This window comes from Ptychodera flava, chromosome 8 (genome assembly GCF_041260155.1).
Source record: "Ptychodera flava strain L36383 chromosome 8, AS_Pfla_20210202, whole genome shotgun sequence".
Classification (NCBI taxonomy): domain Eukaryota; kingdom Metazoa; phylum Hemichordata; class Enteropneusta; family Ptychoderidae; genus Ptychodera; species Ptychodera flava.
The window spans coordinates 10,887,077-10,913,121 of record NC_091935.1 but is presented as its reverse complement, the minus strand read 5'-3'; the positions used below and the strand labels follow the sequence as shown (position 1 = coordinate 10,913,121).

The following is a 26,045-nucleotide window of genomic DNA, read 5'->3' as shown; positions in this document are numbered from 1 at the left end:
ATCTCAAGCGACAAAATTCTCTGAATTATATTTTGTTACCGAAAAAATTAACTAATTCGTTGAATGTGACTCATTCGTCCTTGAATTTCAGAGAAAGGTATGTAAATTCATGTACATTCTGACTGATAGTGATGTCTTTTGCTGTCTTTGTTTCCGCTGACCCAAAATATCAATCACCATGGCTAGAACTTCGGCTACAAATCGCTGTAAAATATTCCCAATATGTACCGAACAATGCAGAAGTAGACAATGTTGGGTTATCTTACTCATTCGATGATAACTTGATAGAGTCGTACTAAGTAAATTGAAAATAACGCACGTTTGGCTATTTACTTGCAGAAGTGGCGAAAGACAAATAAACAAATGAAATGTTTCCTCTTCCAGTAAGGGGACTCATGTTTATGATGATCAATATCATGTTAATATGGCTACTGAAAATGACGATAGCGTCTCACTGAATAGTTTGAATCACAAGGTACTGGCTCCAGCAAGACAATGGTATTGGTTATATGTCATATTTGCACCGAGAGCTTGCATTGCATTGTATTGCAGTATGTGTGTCCTTCAATAGGAACGATTTTTCGGATAAAGGGTGCTTAGATTAAAGTGAAAAATATTTTCTCCATATTTCGTGGAATTATGATGAAGGCATTAATTGCACATAATACCGCAATCACTGGTGTTACTATTTACTGATGACCTTTACTGATGACCTTTACTGATGAAAAAAAAAATATTTCTGTTAAAATTATTTCTGGCATTTATGACACTGAATCCAGCGGATATTCATAAACGTGGATGTAGATGACGTATTGTAGGCAAATTGACATAGTTTATAACGTTTAGACGATAAAGACGCGTAATCGGCTTATGATGGCGCTATACCAAGTTCTTGGAGCTTGCATAAGCGTGTGCCGAGTTTCGAGAATTGTCTTGGAGCCTTCGTTGTCTCGTTTAAAGAAGGTTGTATACACAAAATTGACGCAAGACAATGGCAGATACACTGCATAAAATGACTATATTTGATCTTTGCAACTTCTTTCTTGTTATGTTGAAAACACAGCAAGTATTTGAATCCGCTGAAAGTCACATGACCTTACTATTTACAACTTGAAGTCATTCCGAAAGGACTTGTTTCATTATATCTTTTGATATAAACTGGGATAAAGCAATTTGCAAGTATTTGCAGACAAATAGTCCCGCATCGTCTCCTTAACAGTCCCGAGTTTTAAGATGCCGGAAGCAATTTCACCTTTTCCAGTTGTGTCACTCATTTCATGGTCCGAACATCACCTCTTCACAAACGACTATTCAAATTGTTATTACATTATTCACTATCTCTCAGTATTTTACAATGCTTTTCTGGTCAACCACTGTGGGGACTCATTGTAAAGCTCTTACCGGCAAAAAAATTAACTGTCTTACATTTTCGAAAGTTATTGTAGAAAATGGTGTTTTTCCCATGAGGTTTAAGGTGGAGCTGCATGTTGCCAACACAGTTTTTTTAAAGCAATATTTCCTATCGAAGATGACAAGGAAACCCCCTCATACTATATATTTTCAAAAAGAAGAGAATATAAAGTTCTGTATGATAGCAATAGTTTACTCGAAAGATGAAGTGGTGTATATTTTGCGTAAAAATCTCAATTTTGATAATAATAATAAAAATCAATTTAAGTCAAAAACTTGACACTATATTCTGAAATGTAATATATTACTTGAAAGAAGAGCATATGTAGAAAAAACTACTTTTTTTGCATTATCTATCCTCATTCTAAAATGGCAGGGATTGAAAGAGTGATCCTCAAAAACGTGATTAAATCATGATTAGCGAAATTATTCTGAAAATTATTCTGAGCAAAATACGCTATTTTGGGTCAAGCGTCCCTTAACACGGGGACCGTAACCTCTTATTTAAAATGTAAGTATTTATTGCAAAACAAAATATTCTTTCTGTTAAACAGCATTTAAAGGACATAATGCGAAAATTTAAGAAAATTTTACCCAGCCAAAGTGGAGCTAAATTCTTCGGAAATTTTGAAGTAGGGAGAAAAGATAAGCCGGGTAATCGGGTGATTTTCACACATTTGCATAAATTAGTACCTCTTTATCACACAACTTGCGACCGCTTGACAAGCTAAAAGGTGAAACCAACCAATATTTTAATCTTAAGTGAACCAATTAATTAAAATTGTATGAACATTCTTGCAAAAAAGTTATTCTGAGCAAAATACGCTATGTTGGGTCTAGCGTCCCTTAACACGGTGACCGTGACCATTTGGAAAAACAATATCGGTTATTTTGTTTCCGTATAACCAAAATTTGCACCGTGACCCCTGAATTTTATTGATTGGGTAAGGGAATAATTAAAACTTTCATTGAGCAATGTTTGAGCAAAAGTTTAACTTTTTTACTCTCGAGGCGCATACCACCTTAAATGAATCCCCGTCCAGACAGAAATTCGCTAGTTAACAATTATTGTGCGAGTCACGCAAAACTGTACTAGTACCTGTGTAGACATCTACAAGTATTTCCTTCAACATGCTATGCTGGATGCAGTAAACAAGCACATAGATGACATGCATGGAAGGAATAGACTGTAAAGTAGTTAAAATTTAAACATCCAGAAGGCTTATTAATATGAGACTGGGCTAATGAAGCTGTCGAATCAAAATGCTGATGATATTTGGCCTCTGTTGGCGAAACACTTTGCATGTTTGGAAAAATGTCCATAATACCCTCCGCTTTGATTCTTTCAATGACAGTACTGAGGACACAGAACACACCAGTTCTTCCTTCTCCAGTACTGCACGTACAACAGTTAAACAATAACACATGACGGTGAGGGCAATATCACGATCTGTGGTCTGCCCAAGGGATGGTGATCCTGACCGAAATATTGATGATGCCCGAGCCGCGGGCGAGGGTATCATCAATATTTAGATCCGGTCAGAGATGACATTTATAGATGACAAGAGATGACATTTATCGATTTACTTTATGTAATGTTGGCACACTGTTCCGAACAGTATCCATGAATGTTCATATACTGTTCCGCACAATATCCAGGAATGTCCATAGCATATATACACACATTCACTCAGGTACTGGACACAGACATTGTAACTGCGAGTATACCCACATGATTGTGAATAATACGGTTGTGTGAACACAGGAAAGACAACAGAGAACGTTAGTAATCAGAATAAATTTATTAAATTTATCTTTTCTTAAGGTGAAGTACTACGAATTAGGTCAAAATTAAGTTGTGGTGTCATTTTCTTGAAACTTTGCACAAATATTCTTGGAAGTTGTGCAAGGGCAAAAATGAAATAAAAAATGGGGGTCACCACGCTTGTTTCCATGGAAACGGACGTTAAAATGGCGTCAGAAATAAATAAAAATGATATAATTCACTTAAACTAAAGAAAGCAATTATAAAACGCTTAGCGAATGAGTTAATTTTAATAAATACCAAAACTTAAGATCCATATCTATCGAATGTATAGTTTTCATGATGTTTGTGAAAACATTTTAACATAAGTATCGATTACAAAATGACCATATCGAAATTATATCACTACATAATTTTCGAACTTTCTTCCTGTCGCTTTGAATGGTGTCATTTTGACCAAACTTGGCGAATAAACTCCTGACATAATACCATTTAGTTTACACTTTTAATAAAAGGGGGTCACCACGCTACTTTTTACAATATCTCCAGGTGAATGGGTAATTTGCACCATATAAATGTGAGAGAAATGTTAATTTTTCGCTCATACTGAATAAAAACCAGCTTCCTAGGGGGTCAAAATATGACAAGGTTATAGGTCACATGTATTTCTAAGACACTGGGTCAAAAAATTAGGTATAAGCGCAATTTCAACAATGACAGGTGATGTTAAATACATGCGCTACAAAATAACCCATTTGCGGCAGGCTGGAGTTAAATCTGCGCAGAAACGTTCTGAAGCGTGTGCGCGTCCGAATTCGTCGCCCTTTACCTTAAAAAGGTTTGAGCGAAACCTGTCCTGCAAACACATTAGCCTTTGACCCTTAAACGTATAAGCAGCACTTCATCCAATCAAAACCGGAGTCTGTGGTTTTACTAGCCAATGTGGAGTCATGATATCATATACATGGACTTGCGATGTATTCTGCTTCACGCTTGAGCACTGATGGCGCAACAATACACTGCAAGCTAGCCCTTGTGCGAATACTCCGTGTATGGCGCTCTTACATAGTGTCACAATGGTGTTCTGCCTTAAAGCATGCTGTGTAGTCTTCTTCCTTCCTGCAAAGTTTTCACACATGGCTCTATGAAGTATTACTGATAAACTTTCTATTTATCCACATGTCCTTTGATTTCAATTTAGTACGAACGACATATTGTGTAGAAATTTAGCTACAAAAACTTCGAAATGTAATTCTTGACAAAGGTCCCGAAGAAACTTTCTGGCCTGTACTTTCGATGACAACTCATGACTATGAATTTTATATGTTAATGATAGGTTCGCTATTGTCCATTGTCTTGAATTACGTTCATTTGGCGGCTTCGGATAAATGTTTCCTTCCTTGATAGAGGATTACAAGAATTCTCCATAAGAAACACATTTCTACAACTAATCACTTTTCCTGCGTGGCAACCAAAACATTCATCGTCCTGTTTGAACACTTGGATGCCCATGTGTCAAACAATCACCTTGAGCATATGAATGGCTACATGCATGCTCCACTGATTTAAGTTTAAAAATTTGCGAAGAACAGGCCGTACAGTAAAACATTCATCGTCGTGTTTGAACACTTGGAAGCCCATGTGTCAAACAATCACCTTGAGCATATGAAACGGCTACATGCATGCTCCACTGATTTAAGTTTAAAAATTTGCGAAGAACAGGCCGTACAGTAAAACATTCATCGTCGTGTTTGAACACTTGGATGCCCATGTGTGAAACCATCACCTTAAGCATACGAAACGGCTACATGTATGCACCACTGATTAAAGTTTAAAAATCTGCCAAGAACAGGCAGTACAGTGTGAACTACAATGTCAATCTTTACTTCAGACGACAATTACATTGGAAACTTGAAGAGCAGAAAAAGTATGTCTTTGGGTCACGATATTTTCTCTTTCGTTTTCAACCGAAACGAGCACGTGATGGGTAAATTTGCAGGTGACGGTAGATGATAAGTAAAATACATCAGAAAATTTCCCAGGGACCGAAATAACCAAACAGTCACTATAATGATGTCGATAAAGAAAGATTAAACTTGCAAAGATTCGCGTTGAACAGCTGTTGAAAACAGGAAAACACTCTTTAACAAGATGAAAGTAACACTTTTTATGGGTAACATTGCAAACGGTAGTATGCTAGTATATCTTTTGGAAGTGATTAACAACTTACAATTTGAACGCACATTAAATTTGCCCCATTTTGATAATTTTCATGATAAATGTCGAGTCATAAAAGCCATAACAGTAATGTATCTTTCTGTATTTAGTTGTGACCTTAAAATTCATCTGACAATCTCTTTTCTTCTCCTCCCATCATCATCATCATCATCACATCATCATCATCATCATCATCATCATCATCATCATCATCATCATCATCATCATCATCATCATCCAAATAATAGCCCTTATTCGACATTGCACTTGCACTTTATGTTGGTCGTATCGTGGCTCATCGTACTTTGGTAGCACTTCCAAATGTATATTTGATCTCTAAAATTTGCAACTTGAAGCTATCCTATTTGTTCGCCACCGATTACTGCATGTCGGATCTATTGACCTCAAAAGCGGGACCGGGCATGTACAGCATAGTAGTGTTAGTAACCATCATGAAATAACCCGACTCGACGAAAACGAAAGCTAATTTGAGCGAAACTGAATTCTCTGGCCTACTTTTATTTACGCTAGCTAGATGAGGCGACATGTTTTCACATCAGAGAAAAATCCCCTGATATACTCCATTCGTACCAAAAATAGTTTTTGTTGTATATTACCCTAACATGAGAAATTGCCGAAATCATACTTTACTTTCATGATTCGTCGCCCCTTAGCGTAAGCTCTCATTTTATCAAATTTGAAATTACAACTGCTGACAAAATTACTGCACGTTTTAGCAAAATTTGGTTAGAATCGACTTGAGCAGAAGTTTCGAGTTAAATATACTCTGCCAAATAATACCGAGATCTATTGTGAGTTGAAAAATATACGATTATGAGTACGGAAATCTGAAAAAGTGATAAACCGTAATAATTTATTTTGTAGGTTGAGAATTGGATGGAGTAAAGTTGAGCATAACCCGACGCGACATGGGTAGGTTGACTCATCATGTAAAATTAAACTATTCATCCTGATTTTATAAAAGCTCCCAAATGCATTTTTGATTTCAGGCAAATATTAATGAGATGATCTAAAAACCACATACAGAGAAATTCCTTTCCCCTGTCTGTTATTGTAACGAATTTCGAAAACAGATCAATTCACTCTTTTAGTGAACCTTAGCGCTTGAGCGATTAGATCGCTTTTAATTGAGCTTTAAGCATAATGGATACGATTATCTTTTTACTTTAAACAGGAACTTCCCCTATAAAAGCCGGATTATCGTAGATGTATACAAATGTAAAAACCCACGTTACTGATCGGACGTGCTCTGTTTTGGTTCCAGAAGCCCATAATTTTGCCATGTTTCAGGCGTTCATTGTCATTGAATCTCGCATACGATGTCTGTGAATATATAGCCACTAAATTTAAGTCGAAAAGAAACTGAAAAAATGTTCCTATTTGTCGGAGAACGCATGTGTTTCAAAATCTTTTCCCTGTACGACCATTTGACCCCTCTTTGCATATGTCACGAAAGTGCCCATCATGATTATTCAAATTTATCATACGGTCAAAGCCATGTTATGAGAATTCAAAAACTCCAGCCCAGAGTATGCAAATGCCTTCGCCATTAGTAATCCCCTTATTGTCCGCCCACGGTCCTGTAGCTTCCCCTTTAACATTATCATCCAAACAGTGTACCAGAAAATATGCTGATTCTTTGTGAAGCAGGAACCAAAATGTTTTCCATTCCCTGATCTCCAACACTCAAATAACTTTCGGGGTTTCATATTCCTGTTATTCCGTAAATTCTCAAATCCAAGACCCACAAGACGCTTTTACATCGATACCATGTGATTTCACGGGATTCGAACAGATATCCAATAACTCTTCGACGAGTGACTTACATAAATGTTGAATCCTCAAAATCTTTTACCATTCAGAAAAAATGAAAAGCTTGGACACACAATATTCTATAGTAAATAAATAACAAAAACACACTTGAAACTCAGTTCGGTTTACACGAACATTGTAAATAGGCATCTTGGTGACTTGTTAACCACTATTTATACCAGAGTCATCGATTGTACCTTAAAACAGATTGTAAAATTCGATACTGCGGCCTGGGAAATTTTTTGGACAACATGATTGTAGATTTAATTATTGTCGGACTACATTAAATTCAGCTTAACGCTTTGAGCGCCAAAGACTATATTTTGTCCCTTATAAAATAAACCCAAGTCATTTTTTCTCAGATTTTTGCCGAAATTTTGAGAAAAAAAGTGTAGCCAATGAAATGCGGTGTCCATTTGGTCAAAGATTGTGAAGAAATTACAGAAAAATGCATAAAAATTGGTAAAATATTGCACTAAAATTTTGGCGGGAAAATTACGGCGCTCAAAGGGTTAAATTGTTTAATTTATGGTTAAGTATAGTAGTTCCGAAAGCGAAAGAAGTATAGAGATGCAGACAGAAACAGAAAAGTTGTTGAGTGGCTAACAATCTACAAATGAATTACTTATTGACAAAATATCCAGATATTAAGAGAAACTTTATTTCAGAACCAGTGTTGTGGTCGTTCAAGATTAAAATGTACGCTTTCCATTATTCAAAGCAGAAAACAAAAGTTTAGCGATTTGCTCAAAGTTGTTATCATGAACAACGAGAAATAAATTCAATTTGAAAGAAAGAGTCATGTGCAAGAATGCATCAAAGATGCACTTAGCAAAGGAATAAAGCTAAAAGTTTCAGTATGAATGAGTAATCCATTGGTCGATGTCATCATTTGGTGTTACCGCTCATCACTATCCACCGCTTACAGTTTGTCCAAACGTTCCAGGGTAGCTCTGAGGGCTGCTTCATCCAATCCCTCTATTCGTTCTCCTTTCATCTAAATAAAGAACAAAAGGAGAGTATTAATCAACGCCAAAGAATTGCCCACTTTCTAGAATTTTTAATAACGTTTGTTTTACATTTAAATATAATAAGAGCTAAGGTATGTTTAACAAATACAAATTTTAATGGAAACCGGAGATACTCGCTACTGCTTTGATTCGCTCTTTCCACTCAACATGCATTAAAGTTTCCTGCTGGCTTTTTTACAACTACATAGGCTTCCGTTTCAAAAGCGGCCAACGTCCGCAAGCGACAGAACCCAAGTCCAAGCCCACTCACATTTCGTTTTCAACGCGACAAACACAGTAATGAAGTACCTTTTCCCTCTCCTCTTTCCGCCGCCAACCGAAACGCCCGCCGACCCGACAACTACTTTCCAACATATTCTCAGCCGGTCCGGTTAAACACAATTAATTTTCTTGATGTTTCGGCTTAAGGTAGTATGCGCCTCGAAAAAGGAAAGACTTAAACTTTTGCTCAAACTTTCCTCAATGAACTTTCAGCCATTCTCTCACTAAATCAAGCATAAAAATCGGGGGTCACCGGGCAAATTTTGGTACTAGAGAAACAAATACCAAAGATTTACTAATATTTAAAATTCAGAATGGCCGCCGTCCCTGTGTTAAATCTATGGAGTAAAAATTGAAATTTTCGATTTTCGAAAAACTAAGCCGGTAAAAAGTTTTCTTAATCCAAGAGCTTTAAAATGAACCCCCACAAGTGGTAGATCAGAAAAGAATTGTAAAAGTTTGAGAGTCTGTATATCTGTCCCCGAGGCGCGTTCTAGCAGAAAGGCAGATAAAATGAAAAAGGAAGTATTCTTGTAGGTTTTCTTTTCTTTGTTGTAACTTATTTGTCTTTTGTACAAGCAGTATACCGACACATGCTGAGCTATAGACTTGGAACAATAGGTAACATTTTGGACGGATTAGATTTGATTAAAGTGATCTTCGACGAAGCATAACATGAAAAGACAGACTCTTCATTGTAAGATCCACGTAAATCTTTTCTGCGCGAAATCAATTGTTTTCATATATTACCTCATTTGCGTTTCTGAAGAACAGGAAGGAAGGTATCTGATTTATTTCGTAATTTGAGGCAATGCCCTGCAAATTAAAAAAAATAAAAGCATGGTGAAAATCTGAAAATTACTGGTAAGACATTCAAAATACGCTGACAATGATATTGAGATCGAAAAGGCGGCATCTGACTGACAAGTCGCACTGCAATGCCTTCACACTAAGGACAGTGTAGAAAGCAAAGAAACTCACCGGAGCTGCTGCAATGTCCGTCTTGATGAAATTCAGCGCACGGAATTCGCGCGCAAAAGCCTGTAAAAAACAAAAAAGCGCGACATTAGTATAGGAGTAAGAAATATAGGAGTAAGAAACCAACATGCATTAAAACCCATGTTGTAACTTGATCATTAAAATAGGAAACAGAACTAAGACACATTTCATGATTTGAAGCAATGTACGACGTGACAATACAGTTGACCAAAGGTCAAACGATATGGCTACGGCGGTTGCCAGGAATATACGTAGTCACGGAATGAACAGCATCTGAGCTGCAAAATTGGCACAAATAATAACTTTTAATTTCAAAAAAGCAGAACTCTTACATGCAATATCGGAACAATGATTAGGGATGTATGACATGATTAAAAAGACATCCTGCAATTTAGAGATCTCTGATTGTTTGTATTAGCAGATCACTCCATATTACCTTATAAGTTGGAATAAAATCCTCGGAGCGTTCGTGCCACCATGCGGCAATCATCAGGACCAAGACTCGATCACCGATGTTGTTCTTGATGTCATTGAGCTCAGCCTTTTGGCAGAAGAGAGAGACATGGAAGAGTTTAAAGTGTGTACGAGGAATTTCTCACATGAGGCACTGAAGGAATCAACGGGAAAATGTTGCCCATGTTTAAACTCTGATAGCATGGACTTAATACAAAACCTCCGCAAAGTACATGCCCTGGATATATTTGGCGAAGAAAGTTCTAGTAGTGCTTACAGTACTCAGTACCTCGAAATAGAAAGTATTAGACTGCTGTTCACACTTCGTCGATGAAACTTTAGATCATTCTGGCATTCCTTTGCAAATATTTTAAAATGCGAATGATCGCTATACCGTTCGTTAATTCTATTCAGAGAAGTGGATTTTTGAAATTTCACACAAACACGATTTGCGAAAGTTGCATTTGCTGTACAGTACGCGAAATGAGTCAATACAAGCAACAGATCAGAAAAGCAGGTGAAAGGACGTGTGTGCGAGAAAGTGATACTAAGCTATTCCACCTTCAAAAGTAAATAACAATATATATGGCCTCCAAAAATGTTTCTGGTCCTTGACATTCAGTAAAAGTGATGCAGCGACGCGTTTTTTTTTTCTAATTACTTTTTTCTTTTTTTCATTTCTTCTCTGGTTTGGCACTATCGATGCAATAGTTATTGTCTTTTTCACTGGCTGCATAATACTTTCTTTTTAGCATTTTCGGACATGCAAACAGGGATATCAAGGATAATTCTACTGATGAGTATGAACCCCCGCCCCTCCGCGAAAAAGCCATGACGCGCATATTTTGAAATGACGAGCGCGGTGACCAGCCCGTAATTATGACAACACCAAAATTAAGTTTTCGCGAAGTTCAAATTTTGTCATTGATAAAAAGCTTTCCTCTCCGCGTTTTTAAGCAACCATAGTCATTTTACTTTGTAAAATCTTACATAAATATGTATGCTAAACGTAAATTGAAGAAACATACCTGCTCGTAGATTGTTCTCACGGACATCTTGCTTGTCTAGTTTTCTGGATCTCGCTGTTGAATTGAACATTGGAATGATACGTGTTCCTCGGTTGTCTTAATTTATATACTTTTGGTATCTGTCACGCGAACGACTACGTGGCCCCGGAACTTGTCAGTGAGTAGTGCGCGCGCTGTAAAAGTTTTCAAATCCGGAGATTTTTTTCAAAAAAGTGTCTAAACTTGGCCCACAAGTTTTCCGTTTTAATTTTGTGATTGATTAAGATCTTTGTAAACCTTATAATTTACGTTTTAGCTGAAAAGTTACGATGTTTCCGATAATATTCACGGGCACATAAACGAACCATTATTGCGTATTTGTGGTCGGTCACATGGATCAGCTCGACCAACTAAAATGCGATGGACAGGGCATGGTAATATAATAAGCTTTACAATATATCATCTGTTTTCGTTTTGCCCAATACAGGAGCAGGGTCTTGTTCTACCTATGACATTACGATTATGGACATTTCAGATTACCCACTAATATCAGAAAATACTCCATGATAAAATAGCAAACAACACTTGTGAGCATTGTTGTTTTCAATTTAGCTTTCTCCTGTTCGGGAATTACCATTCCTTTATACACTAGCCACGTTGTTCTTTTGGGCAGGCTGTATTTTGCGTCATGGTTCACATTGAAAATGGCTCATGCAAGTCATAAAATTGTTGAAGATGAAGAGAAAGATGACGACGACGTCAGTGATGATTTTGTTGTTGTTGTTGTTGTTGTTGTTGTTGTTGTTGCTGTTGTTGTTGTTGTTGCTTTTGATGATGATGATGATGATGATAAGGTGGAGGAGGAGGAGGAGGAGGAGGAGGAGGATGGTGACGATGATGATGATAATGATGATGATGATGGTGGTGGTGGTGATGGTGGTGATGACGACGCCGACGACGACGACGACGATGATGATGATGATGATGATGATGATGATGATGATGATGATGATGATGATGATGATGATGATAGCGTGATGTTTGGATATTTTGTGTCGTATGTGCACCTTCGTCCTGTATTGCTTTGACAATCCATCGGAGTCCTGAAGTCGATAGCAAGCTTTCACATAGTCCAGTTTCATTCACTCCGAATACATGCAGGTTACATGTTTTGAGTGTGCCCTTGTGCATTTCGTATGCAATCACTGAATGCAAATATTACTCGTACCACGGGGCCGAGAGGGAAGGGGTCAGCATATTACTGGTAAAGTGCGTAAATGTAACATAAAATGTATCGGTTATGTGGTTTCGAGATACCAACTCGTAACTGCCAAACTATGAAGTCTTATTGATTAACTTCCTATTTATCAACGAATCCATTGATTTCAATTAAGAAACAAGCTTGAATTTCACCGAGGTATTGTGTAGAAATTTAGCGACAAAAACTTAGAAATGCAATTCTTGAGAAAAGTCCCGAAGAAACTTTCGGGCCTGTACCTTCGATGATCACTGTGTCGACGATGAATTTTATACGTTAATGATAGGTTCGCTATTGTCCATTGTTTTGAATTACGTTCATTTGAAAATTGGAGGCTTCGGATAAATGTTCCCTTCCTTAACAGAGGATTACAGGAATTCTCTATAAGAAAAAAAAATTACGACTCATCACTTCTCCTGCGTGGCGACCAAAACATTCATCGTCGTGTTTGAACACTTGGATGCCCATGTATGAAACCATCACCTTGAGCATACGAAACGGCTACATGTATGCTCCACTGATTAAAGATTAAAAATCTGCCAGGAACAAACTGCAGTGTCAATCTTTACTTCAGACGACGTTTACATTGGAAACTTGAAGAGCAGAGAAAGTATGTTTTTGGGTCACGATATTTTCTCTTTCGTTTTCTACCGAAACGAGCACGTGATGGGTAAATTTGCAGGTGACGGTAAATGATAAGTAAAATACATCAGAAAATTTCCCAAGGACCGAAATAACCAAACGGTTACTATTATGATGTCGTTAAAGAAAGATGAAACGTGCAAAGATTCACGTTAAACAGCTTTTGAAAACAGGAAAACACTCTTTAAGAGGATAAAAGTGACACTTTTTATAGGTAACGTCGCACACAGTAGTGTGCTATATATCTTATGAAAGTGGCCAGCAACTAAAAAAGTTGAGCGCACATTAAATTTGTACTCATTTTGATAATTTTCATGATAAATGTCGAGTCATAAAAGCCATAACATAACAATAATGTTATCTTTCTGTCTTTAGTTTTGACCTTAAAATTCATCTGACCATCTCCTTTCTTCTCCTCCCATCATCACCATCACCATCACCATCACCATCATCATCATCATCATCATCATCATCATCATCATCATCCAAATAATAGCCTTATCCGACATTCCACTTGCACTTTTATGTTTGTCGTATCGTGGCTCATCGTACTTGTAGCACTTCCAAATGTGTATTTGATCTCTAAAATTTGCCACTTGAAGCTATCCTATTTGTTCGCCACCGATTACTGCATGTCGGATCTATTGACCTCAAAGCGGGACCGGACATGTACAGTATAGTAGTGTTTGTAACCATCATGAAATAACCTGACTTGACGAAAACGAAAGCTAATTTGAGCGAAACTGAATTCTCTGTCCTACTTTTATTTACGCTAGCTAGATGAAGCGACATGTTTTCACATCAGAGAAAAATCCAATGACATATGCCATTCGAACCAAAAATCGTTTTTATATTGTATATTACCCTAACATGAGAAATTGCCGAAATCATACTTTACTTTCATGATTCGTCGCCCCTTAGCGTAAGCTCTCATTTTATCAAATTTGAAATTACAACTGCTGACAAAATTACTGCACGTTTTAGCAAAATTTGGTTAGAATCGACTTGAGCAGAAGTTTCGAGTTAAATATACTCTGTCCAAATAATACCGAGATGTATTGCGAGTTGAAAAATATACGATTATGAGTACGGAAATCTAAAAAAGTGATAAACCATAATAACTTATTTTGTAGGTTGAGAATGGGATGGAGTAAAGTTGAGCATAACCCGACGCGACATGGGTAGGGGACACATCATGTAAAATTAAACTATTCATCTTAGTAGTTTTATAAAAGCTCCCAAATGCATTTTTTATTTCAGGCAAATGTTAATGAGATGATCTAAAAACCACATACAGAGAAATTACTTTCCCCCTGTCGGTTATTGTAACGAATTTCGAAAACAGATCAATTCACTCTTTTATTGAACCTTAGCGCTTGAGCGATTAGAACGCTTTTAATTGAGCTTTAAGCATAAATGGATACGATTATCTTTTTACTTTCAAACAGGAACTTCCCCTATAAAAGCCGGATTATCGTAGATGTATACAAATGTAAAAACCCACGTTACTGATCGGACGTGCTCTGTTTGGTTCCAGAAGAAGCCCATAATTTTGCCATGTTTCAGGCGTTCATTGTCAGTGAATCTCGCATACGATGTCTGTGAATATATAGCCACTAAATTTAAGTCGAAAAGAAACTGAAAATATGTTCCTTTTCTGTCGGAGAACGCATGTGTTTCGAAATGTTTTCCCTGTATGACCATTTGACCCCTCTTTGCATATGTCACGAAAGTGCCCATCATGATTATTCAAACTTATCATACGGTCAAAGCCATGTTATGAGAATTCAGAAACTCCCGTCCAGAGTATGCAAATGCCTTCGCCATTAGTAATCCGCTTATTGTCCGCCCACGGTCCTGTAACTTCCCCTTTAACATTATCATCCAAACAGTGTACCAGAAAATATGCTAATTCTTTATGAAGCAGGAACCAAAATGTTTTCCATTCCCTGATCTCCAACACTCAAATAACTTTCGGGGTTTCATATTCCTATTATTCCGTAAATTCTCAAATCTAAGACCTGCAAGACGCTTTCACATCAATACCATGTGATTTCACGGTATTCGAACATATCTCCAATAACTCTTCGACGAGTGACTTTCATAAGTGTTGAATCCTAAAAATCTTTTACCAGTAAGAAAAAAATGAAATGCTTGGACGCACAATATTCCGAAGTAAATAAACAAAAAAAACACATTTCAAACTCAGTTCGGTTTACACGAACATTGTAAATATTCATCCTGGTGTTGTTAACCACTATTTATGCCAGGTTCATCGATTGTACCTCAACACAGATTACAAAATTCAATACTGTGGCCTGACAAATTCTTTGGACAACATGGTAGATTATTATTGTTGTCGGATTACATTAAATTCAGCTTAACGCTTTGAGTGCCAAAGTCTATTTTTGTCACCTTTATAAAATAAACCCGGTCAATTTTTCTCAGATTTTTGCCGAAATTTTGAGAAAAAAAAGTGTAGCCAATGAAATGCGATGTCCATTTGGTCAAAAATTATGAAACAATTACAGAAAAATTCATAAAATTGTTAAATTTGGTGGGAAAAATTACGGCGCTCAAAGGGTTAAATTGTTTAACTCGTGGTTAAACGAAAGAAAAAACCGTCGGCAGAGAAGTATAGAGATGCAGACAGAAACAGAAAAGTTGTTGAGTGGCTAACAATCAACAAATGAATTACCAATGACAAAATATCCAGATATTAAGAACGACTTTATTTCAGAAACCAGTGTTGTTTTCATTCAAGATTAAAAGGTACGCTTTCGATCATTCAAAGTAAAAACAAAAGTTTAGCGATTTGCTTTTGTAATTCTCAATCAAAGTTGTTATTATGAAGAAGGGGAAATAAATTCAATTTGAAAGAAAGAGTCATGTGCAAGAATGCAACAAAGATGCACTTAGCAAAGGAATAAAGATAAAGTTTTCGGTATCAATGAGTAATCCCATTGGTCGATATCATCATTTGGTGTTACCGCTCATCACTATCCACCGCTTACAGTTTGTCCAAACGTTCCAGGGTAGCTCTGAGGGCCACTTCGTCCAAACCCTCTATTCGTTCTCCTTTCATCTAAATCAAAGAACAACAGGAGAGTATTAATCAATACCAAAGAATTGCCCACTTTCTAGAAAATTCTAATTATCTTTGTTTTACATTTAAATATAATAAGAGCTAAGGTATGTTGAACAAATTAAAATTTTAAAGAAACCGGGAGATACTGCATTCCCTCTTTCCACTCAACATGCATAAAAGTTTCCTGCTGGCTTTTTTAGAACTACATTGGCTTCCGTTTCAAAAGCGGCAAACCTCCGTAGCGACAGAACCCAAGTCCAAGCCCACCCACATTGTTTTTCAAAGCGACAAACATAGCAATCAAGTTCCATTTCCCTCTCCCCTTTCCGCCGCCAACCGAAACGCCCGCCAACCCGAAAACTACTTCCCAACGTATTCTCAGCCGGTCCGGTTAAACACAACTAATTTTCTTGATGTTTCGGCCAAAGGTAGTATGGGCCTCGAAAGTGAAAAACTTAAACTTTTGCTAAAACTTTCCTCAATGAAACTTTCAGCCATTGTCTCACTAAATCAAGAATAAAAATCGGGGTCACCGTGCAAATTTTGGTACTAGAGAAACAAATACCGAAGATTTACTAATATTTAAAATTCAGAATGGCCGCCGTCCCTGTGTTAAATCTATGGAGTAAAAATTGAAATTTTCGATTTTCGAAAAACTAAGCCGGTAAAAAGTTTTCTTAATCCAAGAGCTTTAAAATGAACCCCCACAAGTGGTAGATCAGAAAAAAATTGTAAAAGTTTGAGAGTCTGAGTATCTGTCCCGAGGCGCGTTCTATCTTAAAAAAAGGCTGACAAAATGGAAAAGGAAGTATTCTTGTAGGTTTTTCCCTTCTTTGTTTTAACTTCTTTGTCTTTTCTAAAAGCAGTATACTGACATATGCTGAGCTATAACGAACAATAGGTAATATTTTGGACGGATTAGATTTGATTAAAGTGATCTTCGATGAAGCATAATATGAAAAGACAGACTTCATTGTAAGAATCACGTAATTCTTTTTACCGAAATCATTTTTTTTTCATATATTACCTCATTTGCGTTTCTGAAGAACAGGAAGGAAGGTATCTGATTTATTTCGTAATTTGAGGCAATGCCCTGCAAATTTAAAAAAATAAAAGCATGGTCAAAATCTGAAAATTACGGAAGACATTCAAAATACGCTGACAATGATATTGAGATCGAAAAGGTGGCATCTGACGGACAAGTCGCACTGCAATGCCTTCACATTAAAGCCAGTGTAGAAGCAAAGAAACTCACCGGAGCTGCTGCAATGTCCGTCTTGATGAAATTCAGCGCACGGAATTCGCGCGCAAAAGCCTATAAAACACAAAAAAGCGCGAAAATAGGAGTAAGAATCCAACATGCATTTAAATCCATGTTATAACTTGATCATTAAAATAGGAACAGAACTAAGGCACAGTTTCATTATTCGAAGCAATGAACGGCGTGAAAATACAGTTGACCAAATTTCAAACGATATGGCTACGGTTGCCAGGAACATACGTTGTCACGGAATGAACAGCATCTGAGCTGCAAAATTGGCACAAATATTGATTTTAATTTCAAAAAAGCAGACCCTTACATAAATATCGGAAAAATGATCAGGGATGTATGACATGATTAAAAAGACATTCTGAAATTTAGAGATCATTAATTGTTGTATTAGCAGATCACTCCATATTACCTTATAAGTTGGAATAAAATCCTCGGAGCGTTCGTGCCACTATGCAGCAATCATCAAGACCAAGACTCGATCACCGATGTTGTTCTTGATATCATTGAGCTCAGCCTTTTGGCAGAAGAGAGAGACATGGAAGAGTTTAAAGTGTGTACGAGGAATTTTTCACATGAGGCACTGATTGAGAAGTAAACGGAAAATGTTGCCCATGTTTAAACTCTGATAGCATGGACTTAATACGATATCCCCGCACAGTACATGCCCTGGATACATTAGGCGAAAAAAGTTCAAGTAGTGTTTATAGTACTCAGTACCTCGAAATAGAAAGTATTAAACTGCTGTTCACCCTTTCGTCGATGAAACTCGGATCATTCTGATATTCCTTTACAGATATTTTAAATTGCGAATGACAGGTATACCGTTTGTTAATTCTATTCAGAGAAGTGGATTTTTGAAATTTCACACAAACACGATTTGCGAAAGTTGCATTTGCTGTACAGTACGCGAAATGAGTCAATACAAGCAACAGATCAGAAAAGCAGGTGAAAGGACGTGTGTGAGAAAGTGATACTGAGCTATTCCACCTTCAAAAGTAAATAACAATATATATCGCCTCCAAAAATGTTTCTGGTCCTTGACATTCAGTAAAAGTGATGCAGCGACGCGTTTTGTTTTTTGGGTTCTTTTTCTTTTTTTCTTTTTTTCATTTCTTCTCTTTTTATTTTAATCCTAACAATGCTGGTTTGGCACTATCGATGCAACAGTTATGTCTTTTTTACTGGCTGCATAATACTTTCTTTTTAGCATTTTCTGACGTGCAAACAGGGATATCAAGGATAGCTGTACTGATGAGTATGTAAACCCCCCTCCCCCCCCAAAAAAAAAGCCACGACGCGCAGATTTGAAATGACGCGCGCGGTGACCAGAAACGATCTTTTTGGGGGACCAAAATTAAGTTTTTGCGAGTTCGCAATTTGTCATCGATACAAAGCTTTCCTCTCCGCGTTTTAAGCAACCATAGTCTTTTTACTTTGTAAAATCTTACAGAAATCTGCATGCTAAACGTAAATTGAAGAAACATACCTGCTCGTAGATTGTTCTCACGGACATCTTGCTTGTTTAGTTTTCTGAATCTCGCTGTGGAATTGAACGTTGGAATGATAAGTGTTCCTCGGTTGTCTTAATTTATATACTTTTGGTATCTGTCACGTGAAGTGAATGCTACCAGGTCTCAAAATGTTAATTTTTTAGTAATGCTTTGTTCACTTCAAGAGAAGCAACACAAAAAAGCTGGATAGTTGGATAAACACACACGGTTTTATTGCTCCCCATTTAGTGTGTTTTTTATCCTGTTATTCGGTGTTCATTCCGGTTTGTATCCGGTTTATTGTCCCATTTTTTATCAAGCGTCGCTCAGTGCTTAAACTGCTTTTTATGAGAAGTTTTTATTGCATTATGTAATCTGTGTACGTTTAACTAACTTAAGACCTAGGGGCTGTTATCGATATTGTATATGGTCGTTGCTGTAGTCGGTGTCAACCTTTTGCTGTACCCTGCACATTCGGGATTGACTTCGAAGCTTTAGGCAGTTTCATTTTAAAAGAACGCTCAATTCATGTGATCTGGAAAATTTTATCAGGATCTCTAAGCTGTTCATGACATAACGAAAACTGTATTTACCGAGACTACGCACGTTTATACATATTTATCCTTGAAATTTACCCACAGTACACAATCCCTACCTTATCCTGAAGCCTTTCCCCAACAGGTGGCAAGAGTAGGGTTACCGTCCTGCGTGATATGCATTGTGTTGTGTTTTATGTTGTGTCGTGTTGTGTTGTGTTGTGCCATGTTGTGTTGTGTTGTGTTGTGTTGTGTTGTGCTGGGTTGCAGTACAATGCTGTTCTATGTTGTAGTGTGTTGTTTTGTGTTTTATAAGACATGGAAGATGTGGGTTACATTATGCTTTTTTCATCTGTGTGTATAAGAGAGAGAGAGAGAGAGAGAGAGAGAGAGAGAGAGAGAGAGAGAGAGAGAGAGAGAGAGAGAGAGAGAGAGAGAGAGAGAGAGAGAGAGAGAGGTCGATTTCAGATGCCTGTCACGTTGTCATTCGCGGACAGGTACATCGATAAGTATTATACATAATGATACACAGACAGGAGGGCAAATAGAAGAGTTGATAGGAAGAGAAAACAGCCAGTACTTTTTGTTATCGCAGACGCACAAAGAACATTTTAAGAGGGGTTCGTTTCCCGTCAATCTTAGGGCCACGGGTCCCCATTTGACGAAAATGAGCCTGGTGTATACTTTTGTTGACCCCTGTAACCTGTCTTTGTCTCAGATTCTAATTGCACTGACCTATAGAGTAAACGCAATGCAGTTCCTTTCTCATTGTCTTGTTCTTACTGCTCAGAGTCGAAAAATAGGTCAATCGTACACTTTCTCGAGTTGCAGCTTTGATAAAGTGCCACATGTCTGATAGCAGCATTGAATATGTGATCAGCACAAGTAATACTTTCATCAGAACAACACCAGAATGTTCAAGAAAAGTACATGTTATATGAACTCAAAACAGGTGAATAAAACGCATTTATTGGGGGGGGGCGGGCAAATTACATGTGTTTTTGTATTTATGACGTTTTACCACTGAAAATCTGTCTTTATCAACATGTTGCAGATCAACTGAGTGACCATACGGTCTGCAAACATGGTAATGATCAAAGCCACAAAGTTAACTCGTAAACAAAAATAAATACCTTTAGGCTGTTAAAAATAAGAGGTGTATAACCGTTAACGTTTCCCTCCGTACAAAATTATGTTACACATCTCCTCCCATTTCCAGAAAAGTTTAAATGCAGCTAGTGTAACAACTACAACTTTTGATATCATTTCAGGTCTGTTATGTGTTATGTGTTATGTGTTTCCATTGATCATTCTTCGACGTTCAAACCAAATTAAAATATTCATCTTTATTCTTGTCACCATGGCTGCAAATTTGGAACATGAACTACATTGCTGGCATTTAAACTTTAACTATACTTTTCCCAAACGATGCCGCTCGTAGTATGAACAATATTGGTCGAACAAGAAACGACAGTCGATACAAGAACAAAAACGCTAATTATATCGTACCACTATATTGATGGCGCAAATACAGCGATCTGATTGGTCGAGACGCGAAAAGAACCGTGGTATATTCGCGATATACCACGGCTGGCATACGCGCTAACACTCGGCTTGAGCAAAAATCCGTTTTTGATGTTCAACGCCAGAATTTCAATATACTGTTATGATATAATAGCGATAAATCACACCCAGTAATGGTATACCACTCGATTTTGACCAGTTCATGTCGCTTTCAAGATTCTTAGGCCTCTGTAGCTAATGAGATTAATTCTACATTGATATCCATTACTCAGCTTTTCAACTTGGCTTGCACGCGCGTCCCACGAATGGCAGTGTCAATCATAAAAATGATGTCACAACTTGCAAAATGGTTCGATAAAACTGTCTGCTCACTTGTAATCATTATGATCAAAACTACTTTCGTACGACTTGATTTATTAGTCTAACGGGCTTCAAATGCCAAGAAGTGAAAAGCTCTCAATGCGTCTGACATGGTGAGTAGACGAGCGGGTTAAGGTAGAACTCGCCTCGGGCGGGGCAGATAGTCGGACTCTCAAATTTCTACAATTCTTTTCTTTTCTTTTATGGCAAACCATAGGCATTCCAATGGGCACAAACTGAGCCCCACTTCTTACAGACTTATTTTTGTATTCGTATGAAGCAGAGTTCATGCAATCACTTCAGAAATCTGGGTGTAAAAGGATTGTCAAGCGATTTAACAACACCCACAGATATATTGATGATCTCATCAGTTTAAACAATTCTGGTATATCCAATTATCTACACCACATCTACCCAGATGATTTAGAAATAAAAGAAACAACTGAAAGTGTGGACTCGGCATCATACCTAGACGCATTTTTTGAAATTAGACAAAATACACTATATACTAGTAAGCTGTATGACAAAAGAGACGATTTCAATTTTGAAATCATAAACTTTCCCTTTTTTCCAAGCAATATACCATCATCTCCAGCTTATGGTGTGTATATTTCACAACTCCTTAGATACAGTAGAGCATGCAATTCATATGAAGACTTTCGAGTTAGACACAGCCTATTAGCTCAAAAGTTAGTGAGGCAAGGATTCTCAGAAAGTAGATTAGTGAAATCATTTAAGAAGTTCTATGGTAGATACGGAGATGTTGTATCAAAATATGACCTGTCTGTTTCTCGAATGATGTGTGACAGCATACCAAATTTTGACTCCAAAAAGTAATTTGGTGAATTCACCGAATAACAATGGATTTGTCGCTTTGGGTCAATCTTGACGGTTGCAGCTAGCTGGCAGAGTACGCTTACCCATTCCGGACACCTGGTGCCACCACTATTTCGTGGTTCAAGATGACCCCATTGCCTTTGTCATTTTCGATATATTCCTTGGACCTGGTAAATTTCATAGTTACCCTGAATGATAAAGATTATTGGACCTGATTTGATGTCTATTTTCTAATCTACCACTTGTGGGGGCTCATTTTAAAGCTCCTGGAGAAAGAAAAACTTTGACCGTCTCAATTTTTCGAAAATCCGAAATTTAATTTTCCCCCATTAGAGTTAACACAAGATTGATGGTCATTTTGAATTTCAAAATATCGCAAAATGTTTGGTAATTTGTTTCGCTGCTTCCAAACTTTGCATGGTGGCCCCGATTTTGAGTTGTTGGTTTGTCAAGAGAATGGTTGAAAGTTTTGTTCGGGAAAGTTTGAGCAAAAGCATAAGTCTTTCACTTTCGGGGCGCATACTACCCTAAGGCAAGTGCATTGTTCTATAACCGTCACTTGTTATTTATAGTTATCCCGGGAACTGGATAGCTTTTCATACTGTATTAGTGTTTTACAATGTAGGACACGAAATGCTATCATTTACTATTACTAATCAATGGAAACGATTTTCAGATTTCCTTCTAACACACCAATAACCCATCCCACGTGATTCTTTCACCGTGATATCCTGCGATTCTCCTAATTCTAAAATAGTGCCAGTTGCCTCTAGACAAGGTGAAACTTGCGTTAATGTCTGAAGTGGTTTGACTGACATGGTACTACATAGTACCAGTATAGTTAAATTTGGCTAAGTTTTGCACAAGTTAAAAATGATCATTGGTGAAGCAGTACGGTATGCAGCCAAAGAGCAGTTATTGCAGTCGTAAAGAAATTACAAACGACAAAACATTACAGTTTTACGCGCTATTTTATTGAAGAAATCAGCATTGTGGTCTCACAAGATAAAATGTACACTGTTTCATATTCTAAGTAGGAAATAAAGTTGTTTTCATCGTCTCTAACAAAAAAGTTGCTTTCATAAACTAGCAGAAATGATAGCAGGATGCATATGTAAGAATACGACATCGGTCACAGAGTCAAATAATATAGCTGAATATTGGTTCCAACATTTTATAATTGAGCATTCTGGTACATCGTTGTCATCAATCGATATTATGGGACATCACTGACCACGGCTTTTACAGTTTGTCCAAACGTTCAAGCGTACATCTGAGGGTCTTCTCGTCAAGACCCTCGATTCGGTTTCCTCGCATCTAAATGAAAGAAAAGGAAAATGTATTACAACTGCCAAGAATTACTCATTTTCTAGCAATTCTAACCACTTTCGTTTTACATGTAAATATACAGAGCTAAGGTATATGTTACGTTGAACAAAATTAAACTTTGGAGGGTCCTCTCCAGTTGCTTTGGCTTAAGGTACAATGTGCCTGGGGAACAGATATTCGGGTTCTGAAATATTTACAATTCTTTTTTTGATCTGTAACTTGGTGGTTTATTTCAATTTTCTTGGTGTAAAAATATGTTTTTGTCATAGCTTTAAGAAAATCGAAAATTTTATTTTTCCCGTAGAGTTGACACACTAATGGAAGCCATATTTTAATTTAATACATCGGTAAAAGTTATTACTTTTATTATATTCCCTATGGCAAAAATTTGCACGGTGACCTCCTGATATATATTCTTGATTTAGTAAGAAGACAGTTGAAAGTTTCATTGAGGACAGTGTGAGCAAATGCTTAAGGCACCGACAAAATGGAAATGGGCGGAAGTATTCGGATAGAACGTTTTTTCTATTCTTTGTTGTAACTCATTTGTCGATTCTGCAAGCATTGCTCTAATCTCTAGACGTTTTATTTTTGATTGTCATTATCTATGCGCACGTTAAATGGCTACAGACGACCGGAACACTATAACCTCGACGGAGGGTATTCTACTGAAAGGAGGGATATCATATAACTACAACATAGCGACACGCACACTATATAGATACGCTGTAGGTAGGTAAGATTTTGACTGTCAGTTTAGATTTGAAATAAGTGACTTTAAGGTAGTTAGTGTCTCGAAAGTGAAAAACTTAAACGTTTGCTCAAAATTTACTTGATCAATCTTTCAACCATTCTCTTTCAAAATTGACAATAAAAATCAGGGGTCACCGTGCAAATGTTGGTACAAGGGAGACAAATAACTCAAGATTTACCGATATTTAAAATTAAAATGGCCGCAATCCCTGTGTTAACTATATGGAGAAAAACTAAAATTTTCGAATTTAGAAAAACTAAGCCTATGAAAAGTTTTCTTACACCAAGAGCTTTCAAATGAATCCCCACAAATGGTAGACCAGAAGAGAATTGCAAAAGTTTGATAGTCCAAAATTTGTGTCCCCGAGGCGCGTTCTACCTTAACTGAAGCATTAGATCTTAAAACCGACTCTACATAGTAAGATCCAAAGCAATTTTTTCATATATTACCTCATTTGAGTTTCTGAAGAACAGGAAGGATGGCAGCTGATTTATTTCGTAATTTGCGGCGATACCCTGCAAAGAAATAACAATCCAAGTGAAAATCTGAAAATTACGTCAGTATTTTTCAAGGCTTAACGACAATAATTCGGTTACCGATCCATGATATAGAGATTGAAAAGGTTGCATCTGACTGCATCTGACGGGTCACATTGCAATGCTTCACACTAAAACCAGTGTAGGAAGCAAAGAAACTCACCGGAGATGCTGCAATGTCCGTCTTGATGAAATTCAGCGCACGGAATTCGCGCGCCAAAGCCTGCGAAACACACACACACACACACAAAAATAAGAATAAGAATCCATCAGGCATCATTGTAGTCTATATCATAAAATCATTAGAATAGATAGAATAAAGACAAATTCATGATTTTTAAACAATATGCTTTGCGAATTACTTATTTTTGTACACAGAAAGCAAAGTTCAAACTGTGTGCCTGTGGTTGCAAGGAGTATAGTTGTCAAACAGTGAAAAAGGTTTGAGCAGACTCGCAGCAAAGTTGGCGCAAACCAAAGTAACTTTTATTGTCGAAAAGGCAGCCCCTTACATGTAATGTCGGAACAATGACTAGCGATACACAACATAAGACATTTAAAGAGAAAGAGAAAATAATGTTGTATTCTGAAGAAATAGTTAAACCCATGATACCTTGTAAGTTGGAATAAAATCTTCAGAACGTTCGTGCCACCATGCTGAAATCATCATCACCAAGACTCGATCACCGATGTTGTTCTTGATATCATTGAGCTCAGCCTTTTGGCAGAATAGAGTGACATTAAAGACTTTAAAGTGTGTATGTATGAGCCATTTCTCGTATGAGGTTCTAATGGGAAGTAAACGAAAAAGTGCTGCCCATTGCAGGTTTAAACTCTGATTCAATGTATTTAAAATACACTGTATCGATATTGTATGCCCTGGATGCGTCTGGCTAAAAGAGGCAGTGCTTATAATGGTACTTAGTGCCTCGAAACAGAAAGTTTGTATGAAATTGCTGCTCAAATTTTGCAATCGAAACAATTCCGGCATTCATGATGTACAACATTTTGAAATGCGAATTTCTTAGTTCCTATTCAGAAAATTACAGTTTCAATTTTTCACGTAAAAGAAGGTAATGAAATTGTGTTTACTATACAGGTTTAAAAAAACAGTCATCACAAGCAGCGGACCAGAAAAGTAGTTGAAAACGTTGATTGCCTGAAAAATTACACCCACGATGTTCACACAACAACGTCCGTCAAATGCAAGCTCTTGATCACAACGGTACCAGGTTTTGCCGAAGTTCACATTTTGCATACAAAGATTTTATCTCATCTCCGATTTTTTTTAACATTTGGAGTATCTTTGTAAAATCTTTCAGAAAATCTTCATGCGAAACCTAACGTTGCGAAACTTACTTGTTCGTAGATTGTTCTTACTGACATCTTGTTTGTTTCGTTCTCTGAGTCTCGCTGTAGAGTCGGACTTATGAATAACATGC

The 26,045-nt window shown here is 37.2% G+C and overlaps 2 protein-coding genes across 4 annotated transcripts; both read right to left on the bottom strand.

The window, feature by feature from the left end:
• Nucleotides 1-7,864: 7,864 nt before the first annotated feature.
• Nucleotides 7,865-11,108, bottom strand: LOC139138462 (thioredoxin-1-like). The gene is made up of 5 exons (XM_070706849.1): nt 10,998-11,108; nt 9,953-10,057; nt 9,499-9,558; nt 9,268-9,333; nt 7,865-8,222 (listed from the first exon to the last, which is right to left on the bottom strand). Exons 1-5 carry the CDS (start codon nt 11,022-11,024, stop codon nt 8,148-8,150), a joined length of 333 nt encoding a protein of 110 aa, XP_070562950.1. The 5' UTR covers nt 11,025-11,108; the 3' UTR covers nt 7,865-8,147.
• A 4,479-nt stretch (nt 11,109-15,587) lies between these two features.
• On the bottom strand, nt 15,588-26,045 carry LOC139138460 (thioredoxin-like). Of its 3 annotated transcripts, none has more exons than XR_011553615.1 (5): nt 18,724-18,833; nt 17,647-17,751; nt 17,220-17,279; nt 16,992-17,057; nt 15,588-15,961 (listed from the first exon to the last, which is right to left on the bottom strand). XR_011553615.1 is itself a non-coding variant. In XM_070706848.1 (5 exons), exons 1-5 carry the CDS (start codon nt 26,041-26,043, stop codon nt 15,887-15,889), a joined length of 387 nt encoding a protein of 128 aa, XP_070562949.1. In that variant the 5' UTR covers nt 26,044-26,045; the 3' UTR covers nt 15,588-15,886. The 3 variants fall into 3 exon arrangements, 2 of the variants coding, with proteins under 2 accessions (XP_070562949.1, XP_070562948.1); XM_070706848.1 differs by lacking the exons at nt 17,647-17,751; nt 18,724-18,833 and adding exons at nt 25,217-25,321; nt 25,963-26,045; XM_070706847.1 differs by lacking the exons at nt 15,588-15,961; nt 16,992-17,057; nt 17,220-17,279; nt 17,647-17,751; nt 18,724-18,833 and adding exons at nt 22,937-23,301; nt 24,517-24,582; nt 24,767-24,826; nt 25,217-25,321; nt 25,963-26,045.